This window comes from Triturus cristatus, chromosome 4_1, assembly GCF_964204655.1.
Source record: "Triturus cristatus chromosome 4_1, aTriCri1.1, whole genome shotgun sequence".
NCBI lineage: Eukaryota > Metazoa > Chordata > Amphibia > Caudata > Salamandridae > Triturus > Triturus cristatus.
The window spans coordinates 55,480,485-55,500,420 of NC_140585.1; the positions used below are offsets into that span (position 1 = coordinate 55,480,485).

Here is a 19,936-nt window from a genome sequence, read left to right on the forward strand (position 1 = left end):
GGGATTATTAGATAAAGAAGCGCTGTATAAGAAGCTTAAAATAAAAATGTAAGTCAATTTTGTATTTGACAAATGCATATTTAAATCCCTCGTATGACAGAATGCTTTCAAGTACTCAGCATTCTGTAGCATTTTTATGGATTATTAACAAGAGGAGTGCCACAATACACGCATATTTTTCTTTTTCCAAAATAAATCCGGTATTTATTGACACCTCCATTGCCAAATGATCTAGGCTCTTTGCTGACATCACAAATTATCTTTATAGTTTAGGGAAGAAATCACATTTAACATCTCTTTCCATACAACCAGCAGTCAAATACCATGAATGCAAATACATTTTTTTATTACATATCAAAAAACATACATTTGTTAGTAATATGTCAAATCTAGTCATCATTGTGTACATTTCATAGCATTATGACTGTTCTTGCTGTATAATAAATTAGTTCATGTTAACGTTAAAGTAAATTGAGTTTGATCCTAGTACACACCTCTGTAGTGTGGTTTGTAAAGGCTCTTGGATGTCCATACATAGGTGGTGTTTGGATTTTTGGTTATGTATCATTAATACAGATTTATAAAGTATTGGGTTTCAAATGTATTATGCCACTAATGGCCGTACAAACCACTTGTTCCTAAATTTAATTTGTTCAGTTTAGAACTTGTTGCTGTTAACGTGAAAGTAATGTGAGTTTGACCCTGGAGCAAACCCCTGTAGTGTGTTATGTATAAGGATGGGTGTGCTGAAGAGCAGTCTTGTTGCTGTTCCTCACTGGCTGTGTGGTGGTGGTGGTGATGATGATGATGGTCGGCAGCAGGAAAAACTTCCCAGACTCAGCACTTTGTTAAAATGACCTCGGTGGAAAGCATTAGTTTTTACTATCTTTGGCTACTTAAGATGTATCCTTTCTTCTGATGTGCATATTATATTGGTGAACTCCTTCAATTAAGCAAGGCTGGGCCATAAGAACACTGTGTATTTGGCTGTTCCAGCAACACAAAAGCACCTTACAGATGATTCAGAATCCTACGATCTATCTTATTTGTGGTCTGAGGACATCCCAACGGCATCACAAAGATTCAATGTTTGCTCATGAGGCAGCACGTACTTTTTATGTCCATTCATTCACCGTCAGTTTATAAAACAAGTGTTTCTTTTTACTTGTAAACACAAACCTCAATATCATTTATGTGAAAAATCTGTATCATTTGTGTTCCTTTACTTCTGAATCCAGATGTATTTTCCAGTGCCAAGGTTCAAGAAATGTAAAGCAGGGAGTCGATAGTTCTGGACTCTAAGAGCTGGAATTCTTTACTGCTCAAGATTCAATCTTTACCTAACCATCAAGCTTTCAGAAACCTATTCAGAACTAAACTTTTCAACAGCTCTCTCTCCGATCCATAATTCTGCCATCATGCACTGATTCTGTCCTTTCAGCAGTTAGGAGTTGGTTGGGTGATTCTTTGTAAATAAGACACGTCTAAAATATATTCATATACAATTAATCTCACCGTGAATCATTTACATAGTCAGTGGTGAGCCAGCAAATTTCCCAAGAGTCCACCTTGATATTGGACACCGCTGAGGAAGTGCCACTATGGTGGGTGCTTTTACATATGCATGTGATGATCGAAATGAGCATCATTTTTTCCCACGTCAGGGCTTCGGAGGTAAATGTTGTGCACTGCAGGTATTAACTCTCAGAGTTACAGGTCACACTTTCCTACTTTGACTTCTTGTGCCTTTGGACGCTGTTCTCTAGCAGCTGTCATTGAACCAGTTCTTGCACAAAATGGCCAAACACCAAAACCAGCTACAAATATTCTCCAGTCTGTGCTTGTTAAACTTATTTAAGTGTGTTGTTTTTATAGGTGTTATCACTAATCCCTGTAGTTAGCTGAAAATCCTTTCTGCAACTACTTCCAAATCCACTGCAATGGTATGGTTTCTCCCCTGTATGTGTTTGCTGATGTCTTCATAGAATTGATAATCGACTAAAGCACTCCACACACTCACTGCACTTGAATGGCTTTTCTCCAGTGTGTATTCTCTGATGATTCCTTAATTTTGAAGATTCGTTATAACTACCTCCACATTCGCTACAATGGAATGGTTTCTCCCCTGTGTGTGATCGCTGATGTATTTTGAGTTGTGATAAACGACTGAAGCTCTTCACACATTCACTGCAATGGTACGGTTTTTCCCCCGTGTGTGTTCGCTGGTGGCGCCGGAGGGTTGATAAACGACTGAAGTTCTTCACACATTCACTGCAATGGTAAGGTTTATCCACTGTGTGTGTTCGCTGATGTCCTCGTAGGTGTGATAACTGACTGAATCTCTTCACACATTCACTGCACTTGAATGGCTTTTCTCCTGTGTGTGTTCGGTGATGTATCCTGAGAGTTGATGACTGACTAAAAGTACTTCCACATTCATTGCAATGGTATGGCTTTTCCCCAGTGTGTGTTCGCTGATGTCTTTGGAGTTGTGATAACTGACTGAAGCTCTTCACACATTCACTGCACTGGAATGGCTTTTCTCCTGTGTGTGTTCGGTGATGTATCCTGAGAGTTGAGGAATGACTAAAAGAACTTCCACATTCATTGCAATGGTATGGCTTTTCCCCAGTGTGTGTTCGCTGGTGACTTCGCAGGATTGATAATTGACTGAAGCTCTTCACACATTCACTGCACTGGAATGGCTTTTCTCCAGTGTGTGTTCGCTGATGATTCCTTAATTTTGAAGATTCCTTAAAACTACTTCCACATTCGCTACAATGGAATGGTTTCTCCCCTGTGTGTGATCGCTGATGTATTTTGAGGTGTGATAACTGACTGAAGTCCTTCACACATTCACTGCAATGGTACGGTTTTTCCCCAGTGTGTGTTTGCTGATGTCTTCGCAGGATTGATAATTGACTGAAGCTCTTCACACATTCACTGCACTGGAATGGCTTTTCTCCAGTGTGTATTCGCTGATCATTCCTTAATTTTGAAGATTCCTTAAAACTACTTCCACATTCGCTACAATGGAATGGTTTCTCCCCTGTGTGTGATCGCTGATATATTTTGAGGTGTGATAACTGACTAAAGTTCTTCACACATTCATTGCATTTGCACGTTTCTTCTCCTGTGTGTGTTTGTTGATGGCTCTTTAGTAGTGATGACAAACTAAAGCTCTTGCTGCATGTGTTTGATTCTTCTTTCTTGGTTAGTGTCTCTGGGTCGGGTTTATAATTGTCTGCTTCCCATGACTGTGTTTCCTGAAGAGCTAACATGGTTGATAAAGCACTTGTGTTATTCTCACATTCTCTGTATGTGTGTGGTATGTTGGATGCTTGATTTCAGATTTCACAACGAAATACAAGACTCACCAACAACATATATTATAATTGTGGCAAGTAAAGCTTATTTGTAGGTGGTTATGTCTTTAGATTGTATAATGGTTTTGCATGTTTATGGGTAAAGATTAGTCTTCCTTCAGGTCGATGCAAATTGGGACAGTCTGTTGTAGATCAACGACTCTCTCTTTCCTTTATTCTTCAGATGTCTGGCTCCACTCCATTGTGCTTTTCTCTTGCTCCTGTGGTTTAGCCAGAAATAGTTTACAATACAACTAGCGCACTGAATGGTGGTCTGCCATCATTACAGGAAACAGAGCAATGATGTATCCAACTCACACCGATCCAATGATCAAAGCTTTGAGACTTGTTTATACAGGCAGTAGTTAGTTATTGTTGTTGTGTTATATTTCTAGAGGTCATTTCTTCGTCTTGTGGTGTGGAGGTGCACAGCTCAGGTTCTTACATCCACTGAATTGCTCTTGACTGCTTCTTCCAGGATCTATCAGTTTATGTTCAGGTTCCTCAGTCTCTGACTGTGCAGCTCTTTACCTGAATATTGGAGCTCATTTTTTCTGACGGCTTTTTGGAGATTTACACGATTATTGTCATTATTCATAATCATTTGTGCATTCAAGGCTGGTTTCCTGTTGGATGTAAAGAGATTTATCACTAAATGGAAATGTAAGAGAATGTAAATACACAATATTTAAATATTTGTAAAAGACATCTCTTCTTTACCATTTTTTAAAGTAACCAAGAGACATTTCACCATACACAGATATTTAACTAAATGTTCTATTGAACATGCCACAACGTAATTCAGAAAAGGAGGTGATTTACCAGTGTTTACAGAGTAACTTAGTAAAGAAAGGGCACTCACGGAGCACCCATTCGCTAGAGGTATAGCTTTAGGAAGACGCACATGGTCAAGATTTCATTTAACAGGGCTCGAAAAATCTGAAAAATGGTACTAGTCCTGCAGGTCTAGTACCTTAAAAAATCTCATCGACCTAACAGTAACCTACTTGACCTCCGTCTCTGAAAGCGTAGCAAAAGTGACAAGATAACAAGATTTAAAGGCATCTTTATTGCTCATTTACTTTGTGAGCAATAAAAAGGCCTTTAAATCTTGTTATGTTGTCACATTTGCTCCGTTTTCAAAGACGGAGGACAAAAGTTAGTAGGTTTTCCTACTCGCCAGAAAGGGCGAATGGGACATAAAAGTAGCTCGAACACATAAAATTTACCTCGCAAATGCGAGCGGTCGAGTGGATTTGTCGAGCCCTGTTTAAACAAGAAGACATTGTGGAAAAAGAGATGAATCAGGATATGCTGCTTCAGTTTTACGAAGTGTATAATAACGGTAACTCTTCAGGAAGTGTATGACAAAGGAAACTCTTCACGATGTAATAAAGGTAACACTTCAGGAAGTATATAACAAATGCAGCTCCATTCACACTGTTCTTGACAATACTTTCCTGTTCACACAGGATCAGCTGAAGTTCCAACTCCTATCTTTACTTTTCTGTTTGTTAAGTTATCTTTGCACTTACCTGGGGTTGGTACAATCATTTGTGGGAAGATTGCAGCATTTATAATAGAGATTCAATCACTGCCAGTGATATACCTTCGATGTCCCTGCTGCCAAGAAGTGTGTGCTTTTTGTCTTTTTCTACCTTACCATGGTATCTGACTTAATGTCTTACGTTTGCTTTAACTCGTCTAAGAAGCGGTCAGACGGACGAGCGCTGCTCCCGGAAGATATACATCTATTTTGTCATCACTGAATATTTAGTCAAGGCTCCCAACATGTGACTCCAACCAGCTGCTGGATGTCAATTGAGCCCATAGAGATCCTCTGAGCAACAGTGCCATTGCAGTTAGGAAGAACTCTCCTGATTGCGGTACTACTACTGAACATTAGTGAAGTTTAACCTTGGAATTGATTCACGCCTCCAAATTCCTGATCTCATTCATTGAAGAGTCTGCTTTGTGGCTGTCCACTCCTCCGTTCACAGTCCTGAGGAAGACCTGCTCTGATGCATACCAGTGTGCGCTGCTTCCAGGGTCGAAACATCGACATCTAACATATGTCCACACAGTTCTCTTGATCACGATTTGATTCATCAATGGGTCTCACATTCCATGTGTAAAATCATATAGGACAATACTTGAAAGATTTTTTTTCTTCCTTTTTTCATGTCACCAATGTATTTGTCATGTATATAGTGTACTGTTCATTTCACTATTCACTATATGTCACTCTCTCATGACAGTCACTCATTGTCTTCCTGCAATTTAATTTGTATTTGTTACAGCCAGCGGTATTCAATACCCTTTACAATATATGATTAAATCTATTTCTCGTGTTGGTGTGTTCGTTTCTTTGTATGTGCTTTAAATACTCTTTGGTTCGGTAAAGTAAATATATTACTCTAAGCAATTGTATAAACCCGATAGAACCATTTGTTCTATTTAATTCCGTTTGCTGCGAGCATGATACTCTGTGGGTGGTTGGGGCGTTGGCAGAGTGGGACAAGATGTCCGTTGCTTGAGGGTGAATGCAGCATTTAAACCTTTGGGCATTTCTTAAATTCAGCTTTACCTTATTCCGTGTTCATCACTTTCCATACTCCTGTCACGTGGGTGCTAGAGTCATTGTCGACATCTTTTAGTTAGCATGAGCCCGGTAGCCATGATGCTGCTTTTGCGCACAACACTACATGCCTTTATTTTTACGAAACTCTGTTCATGCCTTTCACATGAGAACTCTCTGCTGTGCTTGTTCTCTGTCTGTTCCTGGAGTTTAGTCTGAACATTGTGAGCAAGGTCGATAAACACAGACTCTTGTTATTCTGTTCTGGCCAGGCCCTAGCATCTTAGACAAAACATACCAAGGCATCTGTTCTTGCTGGAAGCTTGTACTTTGATATTATGGGGATACACGTTTGGGTGACACACACTTGGAAAGGGACCTTTCCAGGGAGAAGAGCAACATGCACCTGTGATGTAGAAATGCGATCTATGGCATGAGGTATGGGGTCTGCTGACAAAGCCCAGAAATCTTCTATTATATAATAATACTTCTGCTTACAAAGGGGAGGGTGGTTAGGCCTTATAGTCCTTTATCCACAGTCTTTATAACATGACATCTCCCCTTATGATACAGGAGTGTTGTGTTCTTGGTTGTCTTATCATTGGTTCCTCCGTTTGTGAGTAGGAGAGCGAGTGAGACACTACAGCTAGTCAGACCTGGGCTCGTGGGCACTAAGGTGGTTGGAAGGCTTAGCCCCTATACACCGAGGTCCCATAATCCTGCGCATGGTTCTGTGTATGTGCAGAAACCCTGCAACACTCCCTTATGTCTGTGTGCTCGCTCAGCAAGGTTCACTGACAACTAAATCAGGGGAGTGACTTGATACACACGGCAGACATCAGCCATGGTTGACAGTACAAGGATCACAAGCATCAACAAAGAAGCTTGCCCGGGACATACAAATGGAGGAAGTGCACAGGTAGCTCCTTATGAGGTACAAATAGAGGAGGTGAACACGTAGCACACATTCCTTTTTGTGTCTGTTTCAGGCCTTCACTGGGCTGGGTATTGGTGTACACCGTCTTTTATTTCCGCAGCTGATAAGGGCACTTAGTGCATGGGTGCTACCACTTTGACCCTTTACAAGCGGGGGTGGGGTGAAGAGCCTTAGAAAGCAAAACACCTGGAGGTTGCCTGCCTTGGGGAGGAGATGAGGGTCCAGGTGTCAGAAGATATCACAGAGGCAGAGAAGCAAAATCGTCAGTCTGTTTGCAGAAAAGTAAAGGATTTTGAATCTTTCTAAGGTTAGGAGGCATAGAATTACATAGGGTCGGAGCTAGGACATGGAAGGAGTAACCTCCTGTTCTGGCTCTGCTGTGGCGAGGGATGTGGATGCACTGACAGAGAATAGTATTCTGAGGGCATTGAAAATTGCATCTAAGCAGCTAGGTTGGGTGCTCCTTGCTTGCATAGGATTTTGTGAGAGATGCATAGGGCTTTGAACTTTGAGCGCTTTCCAATAGGTAGCCAATGGAGCTTGCTCAAAAGTTGGGAAGCAGAGCTGAATTGGTTCAGAATAGATATCTTTGAGCCCAAATAGAGACCACAATATTCACTTCACCTGCAGAGCCATTAATTTGGGGAACAAAAGTGACAACAGATCGTGTACAGGTAGGTTGAATGACACTCTACTGACGCAATGCCAAGACCCCTGGAAATCAGAGACAGGATGGTACATATGGATAGAAGGTAAGAAGAAACTCAGTGTAGTCAGGTAGCTGTCAGTGTATTCCTTGTGTTTTAGGGGGAAAGGGACAATGCCCGTAGGGGGAGGGGGAAAACAGCAAAATGCAAGAGTATAACCTATAATAATGATATCCAGTGGGGCACCTCCACCATGATGAACTAATACTGGTAATACAGCGCCCACGCCTACAGCCAGCTCGTCCCAGACTGGAGAGGGGTCTGCTCACTGGTCACCCTCTACACGGCAACATTGGTCATTCCCGGAGTAATATTTCTGCACTGCATCACCATCCCATCAGCAAAGGCACCCCGCTTCTACACCAAGTACGCAGAAGATGGTCAGCTGGGTACTTTGGTTTGGACAGATTCAAGACATTTCTGAAGAGTTCTGGCTCTTCACCGATGCGCAAATATGTGTAGGAGGTTCAACCCGCTTCTTCATCGTGCAAACCAAGGCCTACACTCGGTGGCTGCAGATCACCAGGTGGGAACTGCTGAAAATGATGAACACCACTGAAGATGGCCTCAACAGAATGAAAAAATGCACACCATCTTACTCCCAGTGATGCAGCACCGGTATGTGTTGGACTTAATGAACACAATGGAAGGGTGTGTATGCGCCAAGATAGGTACAACCTGCTGTACCTTCATCCCCATGAAAAACCTATACAAAGGCTCACTGTCAACCTACAGCAGGTCATGATTAAAGAAGGTGGTGCCCCAAACATAGAATTGTTCACAGGTTTGTTTATGGATCGCAGACTTATGCAAAGCCTTGTTACCAGTGGTTGTAATCTTGCTCTTGCTGTGCTGCAACCTACAACTAATATGTGCCTGTGTGAAGAAGGCTACCCAGAAAGCAGGGGGAATACGCCTGATTAGGACAGCCAATGCCAGGGAAAACGCTCGTACCACAAGCCAGAAAGAGGAACCGTCCATGCTCGAGACACTCAAATAGATGGGGGAATGTTAGCTTCGGATTAATTTATAGAAAGATCCCGCTCTTAGGAGTCCAGCACACCACAGAACAACTGTTGCCTGCGCTACCTAAATTCACCATAAAACACTTGTTATGGTTTCAGAGTGACACTTTATCCGATCAACGTAACACAGCCCCCTCTGTTCACCGCTAGCACTTCATGTGATGGAGACACCAGGGGCCAGATGTACTACCATGAAAATTTGTGACTCGCGAATTGCGCTCGATTGGAAGTTGCAATTTGAGAGTCGGTAAACGCCATGTACAAAAGTGTCTGAGACACTGTTAGCGATTCCCAATGGGGTCACAAATTTCATGCCCCATGAATATTCACGAGGCACTTGCAAATTGCAACCCCATTGGGAATGGCTGGCCCTCCCAAGGATGGTGGCCTGCTGGGTTCAGCAGACCTCCATGTCTGGGACTGATTGAAAATAAAGCAGCTTTTTTTTTTAAAGCAGTCTGTTTTTGTTTCATTTTTTTAAGGGCAGGTGGTGGTCCCTGGGATCCCTAAAAATATGTACCTGTGCAGTTGCAAACGGGACCTCTTCCCTTCATTTTTTAAAGGCAGGTTGTGGACCCTGGGACCCCTAAAAAATATTTCCCCCTGCATTTGCAACGGGGACCCTTTCCCGTTTGTGAATGGGTTACCACCCTTTTGAAGAGGGTGGTAAATTACAAGTGTTTTGCAACCGCAATTGTGGTCACAAAACATTCTTACATAGGATAGCGAGTCGCTATTAGGAAGGGACCCCCTTGGAACGGCCCTTCCTAATAAAGAGTCTCAAATCCTATTTAGTGAGTCGCAAAAAATTGTGACTCGCTACATAGGGTATGTACATGGCCCTATTGTATTTTGCATGCGCAAAGGGGTCGCAAATCCGTTTGCGCATGCAAAATAGGGTCGCCCACCTGGCCCGAGATATGGAACAAGTCTCAACACACCTGGGAGATTGCAGCAGTAAATCTCATATGGCCCCAGGATGTAATACCTAAAGAAACAAGTCAGATGCACACACTCATAAACACAAATAAATGCACAGCACAGAGCCTGCATTCCGGCTAAGGACGATTCCAGAGCAGCCAGTCAGTTGCACTCATCAAATAAAGCCCAAACAATGCCTAGCAGTAAGCGAGATAATACACACAACACACCCAGCCACCTGGACCACCTCAGAATGTGACTTTCAGTTGGTATTTATGGTCCCTTCTATCAGAGGGAATCAAACATGTAAAGACACAATTTATGATCCACTGTACCAGTATTTCCTGCCCAAAGGGGGACAAGCTTCACTTTATTGCACCGGGCGTACAGAATAAAGCATGCCATGTACCTAATGCAAAGGGAATTTCAGCACGCAGCTGTAGGAGATGTGACCGATGTTCCTGGCCATTATTGTTTCATTAAATGTAAACTGTTCCCGATTGCCAAGCCTCGCTGTTCTCCTTTTTGATAATCAGAACCTGCTTCAACATAGCAATGGTTACAACATTCCACATTATCTGCAGTTACGGAACATCTATATTTCCTTTCTGATGACATGGGTTTACAAGATTTCTTGTTGAGTCCTAGGTCACCACATTCCAAAAGATTCATATACACCACTTACAATGAACTGTGGAAACCGTTGAACGCTTAAGATAAATTGACAGGATTAATTTGGAAAATGCATTGGCTGTTGTGGACAATGCCTTGACAGCATGGTCAAATCACAGATATTCTTTAAATAATATTGTATCTTATGCATTCTATGTTACACTTAATGACACGTCTCTCTTACAGCATGGACAAAGTCAACTGAGAACGATTATGCCATTGAGTGGAAATAGCAGGTTTTAAAATCAAACCGTGGGCCTTAGAAATGTCTAAACACAACAGAATTGTTTTTGCCTTAAAATTTAACACACACACAAAGACTGATGCAAAAAAAGATGGAGGCTAACCATTCTACACAGGCTGGCTTTGTGATACATCTTAGTCAGGTATGGCAGTTTAGGCTAACCCAAGGTATCTGGCAAAGGGTACTTCCACTATGCCAGCAATCGTATAGATAGTGTTAGGTAGGAGTAGAATAATATAATCATATAACCACACAGTAATGTTATAACGGTGAACTTGTTGCACTGATTCCGTTGGTAAAGCAGAACTGTTTGTTAGGGCGACAGGATGTCAGAGTGTAGGGACTGAGTCTCTCTACAACGTCAGTACTTGTCGGCTCAATCCTGGCAGCTCAGAGTGCCTCACTTGAACGCCTAATCTTTCCAGAGTAACAGGTGATTTCAGCAACCTCAAACATGACCCGCTCTCCCCAAGGGCACTGTGGAAACGGATCCCCCCTTGTGTTACTTACTTACTCACTCATGCATGCCCATTCTAAACACAAGAAAGACACAAAGAATGTTTACAATACATTTATTGAAACTATCATATTCTATTATGAAGCAAATGTGCTGCGATCATTAGGCAGATGCAACTAAAAGTTATTAGAATTACTAACTGATTGTATAGGACCAACATCCCAACCACGGCAAATTATATGTGTGTCTAGTTCTACCTTTACTATGTGAGCACAGGGATACATTTGCGATCTCTGGGATTGGCCTAATACCCCATACCTAGTGTAAGTAGTAAGATGGTCGGCATCACGAGTGTAAACTTAGTTTATGCAGGGCTGCATGTCGGGCACTGCTGTCATTCCAGAACAGTCCTCTCTGCCGGAATTCTCCTCTCTGCCCCCAAGGGGACGGAACACCATTTATATCATAAACTATTGTGCTGGAGTTGCAGTTGTGCGACCGTGTTATCTCTAAATGTAAGGAGCTGTTGCTGGACGAGCAAAGAAAACAGTACACTATGCTATTATGTATTCCAAGCACCTTGTGTGAAACGTGTAGATGAAATCCCAAGAATAGTCCTTGAATAACAAAAGCGTACAGCGTATTCTCAAAATAATATCACAACACAAATGTGTTATATGTGGCTATGCAGAGCCTAAAACGCAAAACTAAGGGAGAACCAAAGTGGACCCAAAAAGGAAAGCATTACATCTTTGTCTTTTACACCATTCTTGTAATGCTGGTTACACTGCTTTGTTTGTTTTGCCTGATAATTGCAGCACACTCTTTTTACACAAGAATACGATTGTTTCAATAAATGTTTGAAAAGCCAATTTGTATCTTTCTTGTGTTCACTTTGGGCATGCAAAAGTAAACAACAAAAGGGTAGGTCTGTTTCCATGTTTCCCTTGGAAAGTAATAAAGTGGTCATGTTCGTGGTTGCTGATACCATCTGGTACCTTAGAGAGTTTAGGGGGTTCAGATCGGGCACTATGAGCTAGTTAGGAACCAGGCCAACAATTCCTGATTATACTCGTGAACCAAGTTCCCATATTTTGACGTTTATGTTGTGCAGAATACACAGTCCTACTTAATTTGTAGGAACCGTAGAACATTCAAATCGGTAGGACGCAGACAAAAAGGAATTGGGTTTCAAGTCAGTACAAAAGGAAAAGAACATCCTTTCAAGCTCAAAGGGATAACTTGCAACAGGGGTCCCACTGAGGGTGCATTCAGTAAAGAACTGTCAGGTGACAGACGTGTCCCAGCAGCACCCATTATAGTGAGTTGTTAACTTGGGTAATGGGCCCCTGTTGGACACAATCTAGCAGCAATCACCATTTTGGAAGGGGACACGGATGTTCCTAGGTGCATCCATCCAAATATCATGGGGTCTGTGTTGTTAGTTATCCTCCAAGGGAGGAAGGTCATTACCCTGAAGGATGCAGGTGCTGACAGGACTATAGTTGGGAGGAAGTATCCCGAGCATGAGGAGGTTCTCTCTAGTGCCGGATGGCACAGGCTGGCTATCCAGTGGGGATGACATGGAGTGCCCATTGCCCGAGATGAGGTAGAAATTAATGTCACATCTACAACGGCCAATGAAGGTTGAGCGAGAAGCAAGGTGTAATGATGTGATTGACCCTGGTTAAGTACTGTTGTGTCCCCAAACAGAATTTAACACCACAGGACACAGTAGCTTAGTCTTCAGTATTTATTCGTGGGAACAACGAGCCAGCGCTCCTCTCACGACAGAAGAGAGGCACCAACTGTCTTTCTTAGAACTCCCCGCATCCCAACACCATGACAACACATGGGGTTCTGTATAGAACCTTAAACAAGCATATCTAGGTACAACATATTACCTCCTTTGGTTAAAAACAACCAAATTAAAAGCATACAATAAAAATAAACGAAGAAACAATAATTAACAAAATTCAGAATGCCTGAACATGGAAATACAAGAAAAATATCTAGTATAGAACAATTAATGCAGATGAGATAACATAGAAATTTTGAAAAGTTCATCGTAAACTCCAAGGAACACGTCTAACACGAATAGACCTCCTTGGCACACGACTTGTCATAATGGTTTCAGAAGCATTACCTGAAGGTACATTAGTTGGTCCATAAGGAGAATTACCTGCAGAAACATTAGTTAGTCCAGAAGGCAAAACAACATCACCCCTGGTGCTATTACAATTATGTACAGCAGACTGAACTTTCACAACGTTTCCCGCATGCCACCAATGCCCACCACGTACCATAATGGCACCACTACAAACTTTCTCGACACAGGCAGGTTCACCAAAGGACATACCACCTTTTTTGACAAAATTAGTGTTTCTGACCCGAACCATGTCCCCAGGACGCAAATTGACTGTCTTGGCTGACTTCTTTTGATTATACCTGTCGGACAACTTCTGCGCAACTTTGACTCGAGATTCTAAAGCAACATGATCCAACCAACATGAAACTTTGTCACAAACAGTTCTTAAAAGCCAAGCTGGATAAAGAGCAGAAGTGGGTACTCTACCTTTGAGTGAAACAAAGGGTGCAACTATTGTGAGAGAATGTGGCGTTGTGCGATAACACCACAACATGGATCTGACAGCACCCTCCACATCAAAACAATTATGTTTAGCCCACTTAATGCATCCACCACAACCCTGTTCATCCTTTAAACCAGACCGTTGGTTTGCGGATGTCCAACCGAACTTCTTAGATGTTTCACGCCAGATTCATTCAAAAACACGCTCATTTCCTGATTGACAAACTGCAAACCATTATCAGAAACTAGAGCCTCTGGAAACCCTTCTCTTATAAAGATCTATTTAAGGAAAAGAATAGCATTGCTTGCTGTGGGAGAAGCACAAAAGTTGACTTCAGGCCACTTGCTGTGAAAATCCATTAACACAAACGCAAAGCGTAAGTTGTAGGGAAGAAAATTGAACGGACCCACCAAATCAATCCCCACCTTAAGCCATGGCTTTACAGGAAAAGAGATGAGCTGAAGAGGAGATCTGGGAATGTCGTATTTTGGGGTGTCTAATCACTTGTTTCTCTGTGAGTGAGTAGGAGAGCAAGTGACACACTATAGCTAGTCAGTCCTGGGCTTATGGGTACTCCGGTGGTAGGATGACTCAGTCCCTACTCACTAAGAACCCTTAATCCTACGCATAGCTCTGTTCTTGGGCAGAATCCCTGCAACAGGGCCCTCTCTAAATTGTGTCCTGTCTGACATCCTACCCTGGGAGGCTTGATCAGTATCTTTAGTTGGGTCACAACCCTGCCCCTTGGAATGCAGGTGCCAATTCTACCCCTTCTTAACCAACCCAAGAAGGCCCCTCAAAGTCAGAGGTCTGCAATTTCTTTTGAGCCCCTAGATTATGGCTGTATTATTAGGAATGCACAAATGTTACTGTCCCCCTAGAACCCAGCTGTGAATTGGAGACAGTCAGAAAGGCACACAGAGCCACGAGCACAGAAATGCCCACTTTCTCAAAGAGGTATTTCCAACATCGTAATGTCGGATCTACTCGCTCCACCAGAGAGGGTTAGCTATTTTGAATTCATCAATATCAAACACTATACTGCCACACTTCTGCATGCAAGAAATCCAGCTTCTGCGCCTTTCCACAGAACCCTCACATCAATCCAATGCGGGAAACATGCCCTACTGGACCGGACACACCACCTGGTGCCATTCATTACCAGTGCATGTAGCACAAACGCACACATGCCCTACCTCTTCCCGACACCGCACCCTGTCACTAGGAAGTACTCCGATATAGCAAGAGAATTGCAAAACCTTTCCAAGTAGCCTTTTAAATCCCAAGCCAAGTAACAGTAACCTGCACACACAGACCCCGTCATGGCAAACCTGTGGCACGTTTAAAGAGCTACCTCCGTGGGTGGCACAACCAGTGCTGCAGGCCCATGGAGGAGCCTTTGAGTTACATGTTCTAGATATATATCTCACCTATAGACAAAGGATTTACAGCTAACTCAATTCAGCCAATCATGTCTACACTAATCACCAGTATGTATATGACGGGCACTGCGTTTTGGCACTAAATGGCAGTGTCAAAAGGGCTCAAAATCCTAAGTCTAGCACATAGATCAGCGGAAAACCGGAAGGGAGAGAAGCAAAAAAATGCAAGGAAATGCACCATAGAAAGCGCCATTTCCAACAGAACTTATTAGGACTGGTATGTAGGATACAAAATTACAGATCTGTGCAGTATGTGTATTAACCTACGTGGCAGCTTACATTTGGCAATGAACCAACTTTATATGCTGATCTCACAAGCTGTTCCAGTAACATCAGAGTCTCGAGTGAGCAAATCAGGTTTGCCGAAAGGGAGTAGCCTTGACGAAGTTAGTAGACGTGCTCTGCCCAACATCTCGTAAGCGATTTGTCACGTCGTTTTAGACAGTATTCTAACTTCCGAGAATTTCTCATTTATTAACGTGCCTTCAGGGTTTGACTACAGGCGCCCCTTCAACACCTCGAAGGACTCATGAGGCCCAGTGAAGGTCTCTGATCATGTATGTAATTAACCTCAATCACCACGGTAACATGACAATGTGCTTGCAATTTATGCTTTTTAAATGTTTATATGTTTGTAATGTCTTGTTAGTCCAATTATCACAGCATTTTCCCACTTAATACGCACTGTATTTTCACCACTATATAACCAGTGAATCACCAATGATTTTTAACCCATTGTAGACCAGAAGGTCGAGCAATTTTTCCTTTTTCTTTCTCTTCGTACCTCTGCAAGACTTTTGAGATTTAAAGCAAACCAATTAGGTGCTGTATATACTTTTGTCCTTATTTTTATCACTTTAACTGTGCTGATAGCAACATCAGGAGTGGGAGCATCATTTCTCCTTTGAGGTCCTGAAGAAAAGCCTTGGGGTAGGGCCTGAAACTAGTCGACCAACCAGGGAAACAGTTGGTAGTCACGCCTCTAGCATTTCCCGCTTGTCCCCAGATTTCTGTAACTCATTTAGGGGTAGAAATGTTTTTTTGTTTTTGTCACACTATTTTGATATTTTTTACGTTCACTTCCAAAACCCACTCCATCTTCATAACAAGACCACATAGGTGTATAGGTGTACAGGGACACCCTTATTTTTCTATTAAGTGCTCCCGCATATTTGTAGGTAGCAGCATGCCCCTGTCCATAGAGGGCAGGGATAGACCATGATGACGCATGCCACCGAGGGGAGACCTGGGGAAGGGGTGAGGGTTATTTGAAAGAAAACGTTTTTTCTTTCTTTACAGTCCTAGCAAGGAGTGCGCTTTCCTTCTGCAATAAAAGGGACTCTCTTTTTGGTTATTTGACAAGTTTCGTGGAGGACGAGTCCCTATCTCTCCTACCTTTACTCTCCCCCCTTGTGATATGACATTAACCTATTTATACAGGAGGACAGTTGAAACCTAGGACCTCCTAGCTATCTCACTAAGGTAAAATTGGTAACACGCAGGAAAATACACTGATTCCTCCATTTGGTTCATTTACACCGTTTGTTGATTGGGAATAAATCCCAGATCCATAGCTCTAAAGTTGGTTCAATTATTGGTGCCACTAAACAGCACATTACACCTATAACTCTTGAAGACTCACATTCAATTCACACTTAAATCACATTTTTAGCTCACAACATATAATTAAACTATTGGAAATGTTCACATAAGGTTCATTACATTTCTTTTCCTGCCCTTCTTCAAGAACTCTCAGTCCCTCCCCTGCAAACGTATTTCTTTCACATTTTGATCAATATCTATTAACTACTTTACTCCACCCTTCGTGTTTTTCTCTCTGTGTCACTCTTATTTCTCTATTCTGGCCTCTTCTAGCATTTTCTGCTTGTTCATCTTGTTCTCCCCTTCCTGCTGAAGTGACAAGCAGAGCAGAATGGAATCCTTCACATAGACTCCTATCATAGTACAATCCTCATCAACACACAGTTGACGAGAGAGTACAGTAACCCTTTGCAGCATTATCATACAAGTAGCCTTGGGTGCTTTTGTCACTCACACATTTGGAGGTTGTGCTGAAGTCTCACTCAAACCTGCCTAATTCTACCAAACTATGGGGAAGAACTTCACAGTGACTTTGCTCAGACGTCTGCAGTGTGCCGAGAAGTACCTGACTATTCTGCACAGAGCAGTCCCTCTTACATCCAGTGATCCTAAAGATTTCTGTACAGAGAGGAAAGGCCAATAAGAGTGACTGACAGTCGCCAACATCTGCTAAGACAGACACCCTTTAAAAAGACACACTGTCGACGTGTCTCATAACAACACACACACACACAAACACACACAGCCTGCAAAGACAACGCTACCCTGTTCACATGAACACATATAAAACCTGCAGAGATTAATCAAAAACACAGACACATACTGCTTGGAAGGCCTCCTACCTGGGAGATTCAAGGTCAATGCACATACACACAATCCCTGCAGCAGACACACAAAATCTGCAGCAATAATGCTATAAGCCAACCTATGCCGCTGGAAACTATTGCAGTGACTGAAGTTTTACCTAGACTCAGATAGGAAAACAGGGGCAAAGGGGCACGGGGCAGCAGGGAAGCCTTGACAGTAAACTGCCTGGGGGACATGCTTCTGACACAGGGGTACAGGTGGGCAAGTCAACAAGCAGCGAGAGACGAGCAAAGAATGTGCACAGATTTCTCATAGAGCGCTAAGATGCAGTGCAGCGTGCACAGATTCCTCATAGTGCAGTAAGATGTAGTGCATAGATTCCTCACAGTGCAGTAAGATGCAGTGCAGCATGCACAGATTTCTTATAGTGCAGTAAAATGCAGTGCAGTGTGCACAGATTTTTCACAGTGCAGTATATGGCAGTGCAGTGCATCGATTCCTTATAGTGCAGTAAGGTGCACTGCAGCATGTACAGATTCCTCATAGTGCAGTAAGATGCATTGCAGCGTGTACAGATTCCTCACAATATAGTAAGATGAAGTGCAGGGACACAGATTTCTCATAGTGCATTAAGATGCAGTGCAGTACACTGATTCCTCACAGTGCTGGAAGATGCAGTACAGTGGTCCAGACTCTTCAGTGCAGTAAGATGCAGTGCAGTGACACAGATCCCTCATAGTGCAGTAAGATGCACTGCTGTGTGTACAGATTGCTCATAGTTCAGTAAAATGCAAAGCACCGTGCACAGATCTTAATACAAATAATGACCACAAACACCCACAGGGCCAGAAGAAAAGCCTCCGTCCTCTCCCCCTCCTCACCCCTCCCCCCCCCCCCCCCCAAACACAGGAGAAGGTGCTTGCAATCTCCTACCTGAGCAGAAACCTGTGCAGACATATCCAGGCTCTCTCCTCCTCCTATGGCTGGGGTGGGGCAGGTGCACGTCTGGGAGGGTTGTGAGGGTCTGAAGATGAAGATAATTGCACAGAAAGACAGGGCGTCCTTTGCCCTCTGCAGCAGGCTGGACACAGACGAAGAGGCCGGAAGTGATGTCAGCATCTGCTGCTGATGCTTTCTCTGCCACCGCTGACCTGGAACAGGAAACCCTTCTCCCTTTTATACAATGTGCCCAGTGGATTAATCTCAGCATGCGAGGAGCGCCCTCTGCTGGCCACTAACAGAACCTCCATTTCCAGGCTCCAGGAGAGAATACATTTCACACGAACAAACATTTTGTGGCAGGAAAAACCTATGATTTTAGATGCCACAGATATGGATGTTTTTAAGACACACACAGTCCTCGTACAGGGTCTCACTCTCAGTTGCTGCTGTAGAAAAGTATTTACAGCTTCAATTCACATGAGCATCTTCAAAACACTGATGCAGAGAACTAAAGAGTATTTACAGGAAGTTGTCAACTGGAAGTGAAACTTTGTATTTCATTAAATATATGAGAACATGTGTTACTGGTGCAATTAAACTGGACAGCTTATTTCTTTTTCATTTTATTTTTTATCGGGCTTTTCAAATGCACAGCAGTGTATACAGCAACGTAAATGGAGAAAAATATCATGAAGTTTTATTCACCAGATCAAATTCAGTTTGGCATAAGGCATGCTTTAATGCGGGAATTAAAAGAAGAGCCTGGAGGATTCATTACGGCAGTGCCAACACGTAAGCGTATTGTTTTGTTTGTGTTTGCGGGCTCAGCCTACAGCCCGTACACACTTTTCATTGAGGACTAGACATGTGGCAGACGTTGGGCTCTGCAGGTGACAAGGCCAGGGTTTTTCAAGCCAGCTCAAGTCACTGTTCTTTCATTTCGCCGCTGCGCCTCCTTATCTCACTTTCCAGACCTTTGGCAGCAGGAGACAGCTCAGCGCCAGCCTCTGGCGCCCCTCCCCCATCCTGCAGGCTTGAGCAGAGCCCACTGTGACTCTGCGGTGCTTTTCATGCTGTCACCTCAGGTAGGGTTGACCCCTTTCCACAAGATAATTACCGACCCGTTGTTGTTGTCATAGTTTGCCCTAAGTGCCCCTCAAGATAATGTTTTTGCACCTCAAACCCTCAGGTGGAACAAACTTGTCATTTCTCATTAGAACTTTTGTGTCACTCGTTGTTAGTTCACCCAGAATCTTAACAAATGGTCTCACAGAAGGACCAACCACGCTCTCCCTGCGCTCGCCATGCACTACCATTTGTTCCACACTCTTCAAGACTACGCCCGATCCATGCAGGAACGCCCACGGCATTAAGCGGGCCAGGTCCTGCCGGTGCTCACTGGCAGTTCTAAAAAGCAGGTACTGAGATGGTTCCCTATCGGGCTCTCCATTTTTGACCTTACCCTCAGGGTGAAAAAAAAATGTTAACTCTGCAGCAGTGCAACCCTTCACTGCCTTTGATGTAACTTCAAAGAGCCTCATTTTAGTTCTTTCACAATCTCATTTCAGAACGGAAGTATTTTCAGTACTATATACAACAAAGCCATAGTTGTTGCTTAATTATCTTCGGCAAATAACAACCAATGA

General features: G+C 43.0%; 1 protein-coding gene across 1 annotated transcript; it reads right to left on the reverse strand.

Moving 5' to 3' along the window:
• Positions 1 to 327: 327 nt before the first annotated feature.
• Positions 328 to 18,459, reverse strand: LOC146839473 (uncharacterized). Its single transcript, XM_085651519.1, has 2 exons — positions 18,282 to 18,459; positions 328 to 3,991 (listed from the first exon to the last, which is right to left on the reverse strand). The coding sequence occupies exon 2, from the start codon at positions 3,279 to 3,281 to the stop codon at positions 1,980 to 1,982; it is 1,302 nt and encodes a 433-aa protein (XP_085507645.1). The 5' UTR covers positions 3,282 to 3,991; positions 18,282 to 18,459; the 3' UTR covers positions 328 to 1,979.
• Between the last annotated feature and the right edge of the window lie 1,477 nt (positions 18,460 to 19,936).

What these genes read in the sequence shown, in the direction of transcription:
- LOC146839473 (XM_085651519.1), bottom strand. Translation starts at nt 3,281, where the DNA reads ATGTTAGCTCTTCAGGAAACACAGTCATGGGAAGCAGACAATTATAAA.